Source organism: Crocuta crocuta, unplaced genomic scaffold (assembly GCF_008692635.1).
Source record: "Crocuta crocuta isolate KB4526 unplaced genomic scaffold, BGI_CrCroc_1.0 scaffold73, whole genome shotgun sequence".
Classification (NCBI taxonomy): Eukaryota; Metazoa; Chordata; class Mammalia; order Carnivora; family Hyaenidae; genus Crocuta; species Crocuta crocuta.
In genome coordinates, this window is record NW_027529443.1 from 4094342 (window position 1) to 4107780 (window position 13439).

At 45.1% G+C, this 13439-nt stretch overlaps 1 protein-coding gene across 1 annotated transcript in view; it reads right to left on the minus strand.

Moving 5' to 3' along the window:
• AQP8 (aquaporin 8) overlaps positions 1-11292 on the minus strand; it is a 22798-nt gene extending 11506 nt beyond the window's left edge. Inside the window, exon 1 of the mRNA XM_077760294.1 lies at positions 11011-11292. Within this exon, the coding sequence (XP_077616420.1) occupies positions 11011-11085 (75 nt within the window). The 5' untranslated portion in view covers positions 11086-11292. The remainder of the gene's footprint in view (positions 1-11010) is intronic.
• Between the last annotated feature and the right edge of the window lie 2147 nt (positions 11293-13439).

Genomic DNA, 13439 nt, shown 5'->3' on the forward strand with positions numbered 1-13439 from the left:
GATCTGTTTAATCAATAGAACTAGTAGATATTCCTTTTGGGCCAGGAACGCGGTGAACCAGGACAGTTTGGGAGCCTGTGAACTGAACAATATATGTCCCATGTCAGGAGCAGGGAGCTGAGTTTTCTATCACTGGAAGCAGAGAACATTTCCAGCTGGTACACCCTCTCCCGGTTCCCTGGCCACACCAGGCTTTCGATTTAGTCATTTCTTCTGCAAACCAGCCAACAGTTGTAATGCAGAGGCTTGACAATCCAGGCTGATCCTGAGCCCGGCCATGGCAGAAGCTAAAAGCAGAGCTCTCTGACTCTCCTGACACTGTGGCTTCATTTCCATCTAAATAGTCCTGATGTTGTTTTCAGCCCACGGTGACCAGGATAGTGGTTGGAAATGAGTCTAGTTTTTTTTCTCTCTGCTAAACTGCAGGGTTCATTTAAGCCATTTTTTTCCTTGAAGAACCCTTCCTATTTTCACCCTGCAGTGTCAAGTTCAAACATTGATGCCTGGGTATCAGACATCAGACACGTAGGTTACTTCGGAACCCCTTCCAGCCAGAGGGTCATTGGACTCAAGAAGCAGCCTGCTAAGTCTCATCAGTGAGGGTTCATTGTCAAACGGTAGAATTATGGCTACTGTGCACTGAGCACCACAAGCTTATTCCATATGCATGATTAGAATGTTCTCATGTCTTTTTTTTTTTTCCTTTGGCTTTTTTCTTTTACCTTTTGTCTACTATCCAAAGTAAATAACTCTGCAGAAGAGGAAAACCAAATGGTCAACAAACATGTAAAGACAATCTCTCTAAATGCCAGAAAAAGAAACTTCAAATTAAAGCAATAGGACAGAATTCTTTTTTTTTTTTTTAAAGTAGGCTCTGTTCCTAGGGCGGAGCCCTGCATGGGGCTTTAACTCACAACCTGCTGATCAACACCTGAGCTGAGATCAAGAGTCACACACTTAACTGACAGAGCCACCCAGGCACCTCCAGAACACATTTTTTTTTTTTTTAATGGTTAGTATTTTGGGAGAGAGAGAAACACAGAGTGCAAGTGGGGAAGGGGTGGAGAGAGAGGGAGACATAGAATCCTAAGCAGGCTCCAGGCTCTGAGCTGTCAGCACGGACCCAGATGTGGGGCTCGAACTCACAACTGCAAGATCATGACCTGAGCCAAAGTCAGACGCTTAACTGACTGAGTCACCTAGGCACCCCATTTTTAAAAACAGATTAACATCCAATACTGACAGAGACCTGCATTGCTGGCAGAAGTGTAAATTGCTACAATACTCTGTAACACAATCTTGCAATAGTTATTAAATATTTAAACTCACAGACCCAGGGAGCCTTGCATTTGAAAATCAACCCTATGAAAGAAAACCTCCAGTAGATTAGAGTATATGAAAGGGACATTGATTTCATCATTGTTTATTGTAGAAAAATCTGGGAACTCCTTGAAAGATCATAATTACGAAAACAATTGAACTAAGTAGGAAGTGTCTACCCCAGAATGTGTTTCCCATAGTTCTTTCTGTACACCTTCAAGCCTTTGGATGGTCTCTTTCTTTTACCCACGCTGCTCCCTAAATCTGGCAAAACCTTACTCATCCTTCAAGTCGTAACAAAGGTACGAAAATGTTTGCAAAGGAAGCAAGAGAGAAAGTATCATGGAAAATGTAAATCATGTGGGCTAACAATTCGATGCGGGTCACAAAGTAGAAGAAGCCAGACACGGAAAATCACATGTCATACAATATAAAGTTCAAAACAAAGCAAAGCCAAGGACGGGGCACGTGGAGATTTCCAGGGCACTGCCACCTTCTGTCTCATGATCGGGATGCTAGCGACAGGGTGAGTTGTTTGTGAAAAGTCACTGAGCTGGCACAGGGTGTGTGGTTTTCTGTGTGTATATTATACTTCAGTAAAAAGTTACAAATAAAACCGGTCTGTGTTTAGGAAGTTACCTTTTGGACAAACCAGGAGGGAATTTGCAGGTGAATCTAGGGTCCCTAGAACACTGAATTCAGTCTGTGTTGCCACGTTTTAGGCCCATAATAATATAAGAATATGCCATTTTAGAAACTGCCTTTAAAAAGCAGAAGGGCTTTAACTACACCCTTTATTGTTCCAGTAATTGAAATTGTTGTCAATAACGACAAACGACAAACGTGACAAACTTTAGGGGTCAATGAGTCCTAACCCAGACCTCCTACTGGGCATTTACCAAACTTGACCTTGCTGATTCTTCACGGCAATCTTGAGAGGCAGGGATTGTCCCCATTTTGCAGATGTGGAAAGCAAAGTTCAGGGGCCTGGCGACTCAGTGAAGGTCACAGGTAACTGGGCTCAGAATTACTTTGCTAACCGGAGAGCCTATGCTTTTCAGGTAAACGATCTCAAAACAGAAACCAGAATTTTTTATTTTTTAATGAGTTCTTAAGCAACTTTACTGAGGTATAATAGATAGATAATATATTACACATATTTAAAGTGTACAGTTGACGTTTTGACATTAAGTCCACAGCATGAGAGCTTCATTGCAATCAAGACAGCAAATGTATGTATTGTCCCTTGATGTTCCCTTGTGACCCTGTTCTTGTCTGCAGGCAAACACTAATCTGTTTTCTTTTTTTTATGTTTATTTATTTTGAGAGAGAGACAGAGAATGAGTGGGGGAGGGGCAGAGAGGAAGAGAGAATCCCAAGACGGCTCCACGCAGAGCCCAACACAGGGCTTGAACCCACCAACCATGAGATCGTGACCTGAGCCAAAATCATGAGTCGGACGCCTAACCCACTGAGCCCCCCAGGCACCCCACTAATCTGTTTTCCGCCACTATATATGTTTGAGTTTTCCAGAATTTTCCGTAAGTGAAACCAAGCAGTATGTGCTCTTTTTCATCTGGCTTCTTCCCCTCGGCGTATTTGTTTTAGCTTCACCCAGGTTCTAGCACGCACGAGGTCCCTTTCCTTTGGTTGCTTGGCCGGCTCCACTGTGTGATCAGACCCCAGCCTCGTCCCCCACTGGTCCGTGGATGGGCATTGTTCCAGTTTTGGATGCTGACAATACGGCTGCTGTAAGCGTTTTTGTACAAGTCTTTCAACGACATGTGTTGTCATTTCCCTTGAGTGACTGCCTAAGAGACGCATGGTGGGTGTGAATTTAACTTCTTTTTAAATTTTTGTTTTATGTCTTTATTTTGAGAGACAGAGACAGAGAGCAAGCGGGGGAGGGGCAAAGAGAGAGGGAGACTCAGAATGGGAAGCAGGCTCCAGGCTCCGAGCTGCCAGCACAGAGCCCTGATGTGGGGCTTGAACCCACGTACTGTGAGATCATGACCTGAGCCAAGTTGGACCCTTAACCAACCGAGCCACCCAGGCGCCCTGTGAATTTAACTTTTAAGAAAGAGCCAAGCTGTTTTCCAGAAGGGAAAATGGTTGTACGGTCCCGCCCGTGCCGTATGAGGCTTCCGGTCTCTCCTGATCATCACCAACAGGGGGTATGAGTCTTTTGGAGTTCAGACATTCTAATTTACACTGATTATGACTCATTTTCTTGACCTTTTGTTTTTCACGTGCTGTTGCCAGCAGCCTATCTTCTTTGCTGAAATGTCTGTTCAAAGCTTTCAAGCCCATACGTTAAATATTTGGTTGATTGTTTTCTTACTATTAAGTTTTGGGAGTAGCATATATACTCCGGATACAAGTCCTTTTCCAGTGATGTGTTTGGCAACATTTTCTCCTAGTCGGAGGCTTGTCCTCTGCACTGAAAACTTAGTATTTGAACCATTTTTAAGTGTGCTATTCAGGGGTATTAAATGCACTCACATTACTGGGCAGCCATTATGACATCCGTCGACAGAATTTTTCCATCTTCTCAGACCAGAATTCTTTACCCATCAATGACTTCCCATCCTCTGGGCCCCTCCGTCCCTGGCAACCACCTCTGTCTCTGAATTTGACTACCTCATATAAGTGGAATCAGTATCTGTCCTTTATGTCTGGCTAATTTCACTTCGCATAATGTCCTCAAGGTAGGACAGGAAGAGAGGTAAATTAGGTAGAGAGGGAAAGGTCAGGACCTGAGGACCCTGGGTGCCGAAAAACTTTTGGAACAACTGGGAGTGGCTGATCACAGCCAACGCCCTCAGGGGTAAGGCTCCTCTTAAGAACAGACACCACCTACTCCCCGTCAGGGTCCCTTTAAGAATTTGACAAAGACCTGACTAAAAGTAAGTAGTGGATCACAAAACGTATGACCCACAGGGAATGACGGAATGATATGGCCACACACCAGTCTGACCCCTCACACAATGGGGTCAAGCCAATCAGGGATGCACAGCGCAGCATCTAGAGCGATCCAGCCAGTAAGGGTGGGCCTGAGAAGGAATGAGGGGGGAGGGAGTCGAGGGGTGACCAGGACCTTATAAAACAACGACCATCGCCTGTAGTGACGAGCATTCACTTTCGGATGCCCTCCCTCAGTAAAGAGAGCTTTACTGCTATTCTTCCTTTCTGATCCGATCCTCTAATAAACTTCCTCCTGCTGCTCATTCTGTGTCCACCTCTTTATTCCAAAGCAGCAAAACAATGAATCCCGGGTATTGGGTAAAAAATCCTGCAATAAAGCTGCCACCCACACGGTAGCAGGTGTCGGAACTCCCCTCCTTTTAAAGACTGTATACTAGTCCATTGCACGGAGATGCCACATTTTGTTTATCTGTTCAGCCGTCGATGGGTATTTGGGTTCTTTCCACCTTATGGTGATTGGGAATAATGCTATTATGAACATGGGTATAATACTCCTTTCTTGATTGCTAACAGCAAGAGAAGGAACTTCTTTTCTTAAAATTACAGAAGTCATCCCCTTTTCCTCTGTGGCAGTGGCTGGCTTCACTAACATCTCTGTCTCTCTTTCTGTGTGTCTCTCTGTCACTTGCTCTCTCTCTTGCTCGGTCCTGGTAATGGATATGTGGCATTAGTGTCTACTGAAGATCTAACCCCTCTTTGTTTGGGCGACGGCCTCTTGATTTTCCTGGGGGAAAGCACAGGTCTTCAGTTGGCCATCGGCTCACACAATTTGGGAAGAACTGACAGCCTTCCCCCACCACTCTGCCCCCCAGCCTGTCCTCCCCACCCTCCAAGGGCCGGACATCCACCTGGGTCCTGCCAACCAGACACTCGAGGCCAACCTGATGGACTTGGGGACGAGCTTACGGTCCAAGTCAGGCCACAAACATGCAATTCCAGGCATTTTTTCTGGAGATTTTGGGGAATGAGATGTGCTCTTCATGCTGAGTTNATGTCCGCCCCCGCCTCCCCACCCCTGCCAGCCCCCCGATCCAGCCATGCGGGGTTTTTCCTGGCCTTTTCAGGTCTTTTTTCCTTCTTCAGCCCAGTCGGAGCTGAGTTTCCTTCCCTGGCAAAAAAAGAAAAGAAAAAAAAAAACTCCTACTTAACATATTCTCTTTTCTTCTCCAGCTTTTGTTTTTTGGGTTTCCAAATTCTGCAGTCTGAGCAAGCAGACCTTTCCTTGGTGTGTCAGGACCACAGACAATTGTTGGCGGGTGCAGGGCAGGGCAATGCCTTAGTCACCCGGAGGCGCGCCTGCCTACCCAGAATGGAGATGATTAAGAGATAAGCTCTTACGACCTTGGCAGTCGGATCAGGGGGAATGTGTCAGACACATAAAGAACTGTTACATAAGGCAAACCGTGCGGGCAAAAGCCACCTTCCGATGAACAGCCCCGGAGTTGGTGGCTGCCACCGTGATGACCCGACCTTGGGCCACCAGCATGTGGCCTCTTTGTCACGACGCCAGGAATTCAGACAGTAAGGCAGACATTCTCGTTCCCAACCGTCCTCTCTGGGAATGCAAACACCTCGGTGAGAATAAGTATCCTCGAAGGGAAGGGGAGGAAAAGGAGGTGGGACCAGGTGGGACCCCAGCCGGCAGCCCAATGCAGAGGGCTCAGGGGACATGGCGACCTCTGGGTGGAGTGACAAGGGGGCACCCATGCTGGGCCAGGGCTTTCCGGGCTGGGGCGAGAATGGAAGTCAAGTGGCGCTGGACTGCAATGGGTGCAGGACCCCCNAAAAACTAGAATCTGGAGGTGATGGTGTGAGATGGGAAGGGGGTTACGTTCAGCCACAGGCGCGAGGGCCCCGGGATGTCAACGGCTCACCCCAGGCGTGGCAGGTTCTAGCTCTCCTCGAGTCCTGCCAGCAGCACGGAGAGACAGGTCTTATACTTGTTAACCCATTTTATGGATGAGAGAATGGAGCCCAGAGACGGGAGGTCCATGCTCAGGACCACACAGCTGTGAACTCTGGAGCTGGAATTTGGATGCAAGACTGCATCCAGACTGGTGCCTTTTATATTCTTTAAATTTGGTGAAATGTCACCCTACACTCCGCAACTCTTTGGTGCAGAGCAAAACAAAAGGGCCCACAGTGACTGAGCTGAATGCAAACAGGCTCTTCAAGCGACCTGCCCCAAAACAGCCAGAGGCCCTCACCGACCAGTCACAACCCCGCACAGTTCCTCAGCTTACCAAAAATGGGAAAATTCCACCCACCGCCAGGGTCCCTCACTCCGCCTATGACCGCGGCCCCTCAACACCTCACCTCGTATAAGAGAGTCTCTCTTGGGGCGCCTGGATGGCTTAGTCGGTTAAGCATCTGACTTTCGCTTAGGTCATGATCTCGCAGTTCGTGGGTTTGAGCCCCGCGTCGGGCTCTGTGCTGACTGCCAGCTCAGAGCCTGGAGCCTGTTTCAGTCTGTGACTCCCTCTCACTGACCCTCCCCTGCTCACGCTGTCTCTCTCTCTCTCCTAGAAATAAATAAAACATTTAAAAAAAAAAAAAAAAGAGAGAGTCTCTCTTTTGCTGTCCTGCCCACTGCAGTATTCAATAAATTCTTAATAAACTGCAGTGTCTTCAATAAACTCTTATCTCTTTGGTTCTGCTTTGGGTGAATTCTTTCACTTCCTGTGCCGCCGGCCTCCACCTCATCAGAGCACCCCACATTTGGTGCCCCCCATTCCGATAGGGACACCCCACATTTAGGTTTGGCGACTCACTGTGCAAACTGTTTTATGTCTGTAATCGTGGACACACATGTGCGCAGATGAAGTACAAGTGCAGAGCAGTGGTACCTGTCTGCTCAGGGGAAATACAAGCAACTCTATCTACCCGAATTATAAGAATTTTTTCTTTGATATACAAATTGCTACCAGGTAAAAAAAAAAAAAGCTTCCGTTTAAGATAAGGCATACCTCGTTTTTCAAGGAATTCTTCACTAAAGCCAGGAGTGAATAATATGCTAGAATCAAAATACTCAGTTCCTTGATATCTGGTGAGTTTTTTAAATGAGTTTTTTAAGGCTAAATATGTGGAAATTTATAACAGAGTTCAAAATCATGAATTAAAATGTCTAAACAGTGTTAGGAAAACGGGCTAGCCTTATTTAAAAAAAACACAAACAAATAAGGGTGAATCTTTGTTTCATTCTGTACTTCAAAATATAGAATAAACCGAAGGTTAAAACGTAATAGAAAGACCATAAAAGCACTAAAATAAAACACAGGCGAATGCTTTTGTAATCATAAAAGGGGAGAGGCTTGACATGCCTCCTAGACACTTATTATATAGTAAAAGGTTCTAATGATCTGAACCAGGTAAAATATAAAACATAAAATAGAAAGGAAAAATGATTACCAGAAATAAGATAAATGAAAACCTGGAGGGAAGAATATTGCCCACAAATGATAAAGTGTTACTATCTCTATTATGAAAGATTTGATTTCACAAATCAATGTGAAAAAAAATCAGAGATAAATGGGCAAAAAACACCAATAGGGAATTTATATATAATAAATTCACAATAATATGCGAAAAGATAGTCATGGTAAGTGTAAGAACATAGCAAGTACAGACATCATTTAGGAATGAGACATCATTTTTTTCCACTTACTGGACTGAAAAATTAAAAGTCTGATAATATCCAGTGTTGGTAAGTATGTGGTGAAATAGGATGTCTTGCACATAACTGATGAGACCATAAGTCTCATCAAAATGAGACTATTTTGATGATATGTATCACAGAGCAAAATATCATATGCTCTGACCTTTTAATTCTATTTCTAGGAATTTACCCTTTGGGGGTAAATAGATTAGTGTGAAGGGGTTTACACACAGTGTTTGATTGCCACACTATGTATAATAGCAAATTAATATGGAAGCCACATAAATGTACGTTAACAGAAGACTACTTAAGTAAATAGTTTTTTAAATGAGGATGTGTACTAGCAGTTGGCAAACTATGGCCTATGGGCCAACTCTGGCTGGTTTCCTGGTTTTTTATTGAATAAAATCTAAGCAGGTTTTTACATTTTAAATGGTTAACTACCTCTGTAATACCCTCTTGACCTCACAGTCAAAAATATTAATGATCTGCCCCTTTAAAAAAAAAAAAAATTGCCAGCCTCTGCATGTAGATCTCTATGTAGTGTTGTAGGAATTTTGGAATAAAAATGTAATTTATAGGGGCGCCTGGGTAGCTCAGTTAGTTAAGCATCCAACTTCAGCTCAGGTGCTCTCTGCTATCAGTGCAAAGCCTGCTTCAGAAACTCTGTCCCCTTCTCTCTCTGTCCCTCCCCTGCTCGTTCTCTCTCGCAAAAAATAAACATTTAAAAAATGTAACTTATAAAATCACAGCATGTGTCATATGATTCGATTTAGGTAAAATTAAATACGTATACCGTATGTGACTGCATGGAGAGATTCCTGAAATATATCCCCTGTATATTAATTATCACTATCTTTTGATGGTATAAAGATGTTTTAACCAACTGAGCCACCCAGGTGCCCCTTGGATGGTATAAAAGATGCTTTAAATTCTACTTTAAAAGGAGACCTAATTATATAGAAAGACATCATGTTCTTTCATGTTCAGCAGGGGGCCATCTATGCAGTAATTCAGAGACCAGCTGCTTCCCTCCTATGTCCCCACAATTATAAATTTTTGGCTCCCAAGGTTGTCAGAAAAGGAGACTAGAAAAGGCAGAGAAGGAGACCCACTTCTTAGCCCCATCAGGGGCAGCAGGACCCTTATCATTTCCCTTGGCATCCCACTGGTGAGAACTAGTCACATGACCACATCTTGGCACGGCATGCTGGGAAATGTAGTCTGAGGCTGGACAGCGGCTTCAAATCCATCTTCCCAACACTGCGGAAGGAAAGAAGGAATACTTGGGGGATAGCAAACTAAACCTGCCAAAGAATTTCCTAAGGAAGAGTACACGTGAGAATATCCAAGAGAGAAACAGGAGAAATAGAGGGAACTGGCTTTACCAGGTTCCAAGTAACAACAATTAAAATAGGTTCGATAGTTTAGGAGTGGTGCGGAAACAAATAGACAAGCCGCTGGACTGAAGAGCCTAGGAAGAGCCACAGATATTTTTAGGAATTTAGTTGATGATAAAAATGAGGTTTCAAATCAGTGGGAGTACAAGGATAGTGGGACATTAGATAACCTTTGGGGAAATAAAACAAAACTGGACCATTATCTCTTCTTTACAAAAAAATAACCTTGGGGCTCCTGGGTGGTTCAGACTGTTAAGCGTCCGACTCTTGGTTTCAGGTCAGGTGGTGATATGACAGTTGGGGGTAGTGAGCCCCGAGTCGGTCTCTGCGCTGACAGCTGCCGAGCCTGCTTGGGATTCTGTCTCCCTCTCTCTCTCTGACCCTCCCCTGCTAGCTCACTCTCTCCCTCTCAAAATAAGTCAATAAACGTTTTTTAAAAAACAAAATAAAGTAACTTTCAGACAGAGTAAAAATTTAGATGTAAAAAATCTAAAAGAATGTGGATTAATTAATTTTTACTATTGAAATGGGGACGCACGACCTTTCTGAGCAGGACACAAAACACATACCATGTACAGAAAAAGACCGACAATTTTGACAAGGTTGCAAAAGCAATCCAAAGGAGAAAGCTTTTTCAACAAATTATGGTGAAGTAGTTGGACATCCACAGGCAAAAATAAATAAAATTAAATTAAAAAAAAAAGAACTTCAACCAAAGTCTCACATCTCATAAAAAGTGAATTCAAAATGGATCACGGACTTACATGTAAATTCTAAAACTATAAAACTTCTAGGAAAAAAAAATAAGAGAATATCTTCAGGATCTAGAGCTAGCAAGATAAAGAATTCTTAGATTTGATACCAATTTTTGCTCTTCAAAAAATTCTGTAAGGGAATGAAGTAACAAATTTGGCCTGAGAGAAAATCTTTTAATTTTTTTTTAATGGAAACAGAGTCCCTTAAGTAGTTTATGCATATTTCTTCATTGTCCCCCCTCTATGGAGATTTTTCTAGACTTTTTTTCTTCCTAATCTCCCCTCCATCAAGTTTTAATCCCACAGATACACTAAATCTGTTCATGTACTTTGGCTCCTTGGAAGGGTTCAAACCACCCTCCAAGAAATAATTTTTGCCCCACTGGAAGCAGGATCACCTCCATTGGAAAGGGACGCCCAGCAAGGATCCTTGTGGGCCCCTGGGAAGTCTCCGTGACTCCAGAGGAAATGTGTGCCCCCTCTGAAGCCCCTCTGAAGCTCCTGCCAAGTGGCCATGCTCTCTCCTTGACCATCCAGACTCTCTGACAGCCAGAAACTCTCTTCCTGCCCTCTCCTCCCACCTCAACCCCGGGTCCCCCTCACCTGGCACGTCCCTCACACCTCCCACAGCACTTCCTGGGCTTGCCACAAGATACTGAAATGGCCAAGTTCTTTATCAAGGCCATGGCTACATGGTTCTCTGCAAGTGCAGAGACCATGTCCGCTGTGTCCATGCCGCTCAGCACAGAATCATTACTGAAAAAACCCATCAACCAAGGGTTGCCTTCTTCCCTGCAACCCTCACACCCCCACACCTGTATTGGTTAGCTACTGAAGGATAACCCAGTATCCCCAAACACAGTGACTTAAAACAATAACCATTCATAGAGCTCACGATTCTGCAAGTCGGCTGGGCAGTTCTTCTAGTCTGGGCCGGCTCGGTTGATGTCGTCTGCATTCTCCTGAACATCTGTGGTCCGCTGGTGTGTTGGCTGGGGCCAGAGTCTAGGGAGGGCCTCGTCTCGGACAGCTCATCTCTGCTCCACGTGGTCTTCCCATCCCACAGGCCAGCTGGGGCTTATTCACACCTTGGTCACCACACGGTTCCCCAGCAGTGAGAACAGGAGAACTTCAGTGCACAAGCACCTCCAAGTTGATGCCCGTGTCTTCTTTCTTATTGTTCCATTGGCCAAAGCAAATCGCATGGCCATTCCTGATTCAAGCTGCAGAGGGAGACTATGGAAGACTTTATGGCCATTCCTTGGGATCTGCTACACCTCACCACCAGCACCAAAGCCAAAAGCTGCTGCCCTTTGTGACTCTTTCTCACCTTGGTTTCCTGCAGTCTTCCTGCCAGCATGATTTCCCCAGGAAATCCCAAGAGCCCCATTTCCTCTCAACCTTCAAGGACCACCTCCACCTCCCTCAGTGGGTCCCATCTCCTTACATCTCTAAATGCTTCCCCCCTGCAAGCCTTGATCCACCCTCGGGGCTCAGACCTCCTGCACTCAAACTCAACCACAATTGGGAAACAATGGGTGGGTAAAACCAGAACAATGAGCCTTACCTGAGTTCCCAAGAGTTCTCCCAGGTCACTTTATTACTCAATCACTGAGTTTAACAAGTTCTCTGTTTGCAGACAGAGCAAGACGATTTCTCCGAGCTTAGCAAGGTTTTGGATCTCCTTTCCTACCTGCCTTTCTCTCTGGGGACTCACCAGCCATTGTGGGTTGGCCTTGAGAGGTGCCTCACTTGAATGGTGCCATATTATTGCAAGAGTTGTTGCTACTGGACGTATCTTTGTCCCCCCTCTTGTGTTGATCTTTAAGTAAGAGCCTACCAGGTATCACCATATTCATAACCTACTGAGCTGACCATCATTAATGATAGTAACTGAGTCCCCCACATCTGAATTCCAAAGACGTTTACCCAGAGTAGCTATAAATCAAATACCTTGATAAGGTAGGATTACATCATCTTTCACACCATCACTACTGAGTCATTAGAGCACTCAGTTAGCACCGTAATTATATTAGTTTATTTATTTGTTCATCCGCTTCACTGTCTCTCAGTGTCTGCATAGAAGGTGCTTGATAAATACTTGTGGAATGAATAAAAACGATGACAAGCTCAGGGAGGAATCATGAAGAAAACAAAGAAGGTGCCGAGTTACAGCAACAGGGGAAATTTACACAGGGTGAGCAGGGGAGAGCTTTTCTAAGGAGCTGATGTTTCAACTAAGCCTTAAGGGGTAAGGCTGAGTCAGGAAAGGGAACGGCAGGTGCATAGGCCAGCAGAGGCAGAGTTTGGGCAGGTTAAAGAGAAGAAAGAAGGCAGGGCTAGAAGAAGTGTCATGGGCAGGAGGAGAGTGGCACAGAATGACTAGGAGACGTGAGGAGGGACCAGCCTACATAGAGGCTTGGGGCTTGTGAGCCGTGGGAAGGAGATGGACTTCATTCCAAAGGGAAGAGGAGGTCTTGGGAGTTTTAGGTGAGGGTTTGAATGGCCCATTTTCTATTTGAGGCAGCTGTTTTGGAATGAAGCTCTCCCCATTGTACAGACTCTTATACTCTCTTATGAAGACCTTAGCCCCTCCCCCTGGGTGGCTCTTAAAAACATTTGGATCTGGACCACTCAGTCAATGAACGTCCAGGTCTTTTTTTTTTTTTTTANCCAGGTCTTCTGACCTCAAACTCCCTGTCAGGGAATCTTGCATAAAGTGTTCAGCTTTCAGACACAATGTCGAGGCACATGAGTTCTGAAGGCCTTTCACCATCCCCAGATTTTCTAATTTCTACTCTGGAATTAATCTAGTGTTCCAGAGATAGGTAAGTGGACTGTGTGGTTTTGGCCTCATGGAATTTCACTTTGACTTTAAGGCACAGGTTGTCAGAGGATCCCTAGGGCAGCCACTCCGCAGCCCGGCCCCCAGCATTCACAGACATCCCACCGAGGATGACCAAGAGAAGCTTCTCAGGGCTTTACATAGGAAGGGGTGTGTCTCTCTGGAGCATGAGGCTGGATGTGACTGCTAGCATGTTTCCATCCCTGTGAGGACTCAGGGGAGTCAGATTTGCAGCCCAGAAGTACCTGTGTCAACAATAAAATATGCACATCTGGGGCACCTGGGTGGCTCAGTTGTTTGAGGGCCTGACTTCAGCTCAGGTCATGATTTCGCAGTCCGTAGGTTCGAGCCCCACGTCAGGCTCTCTGCTGACAGCTCAGAGCCTGGAACCTACTTCGGATTCTGTGTCTGTGTCTCCCTCTCTCTCTCTGCCCCTCCCCTACTTACATTCTGTCTCTGTCTCACTCTCAAAAATAAAA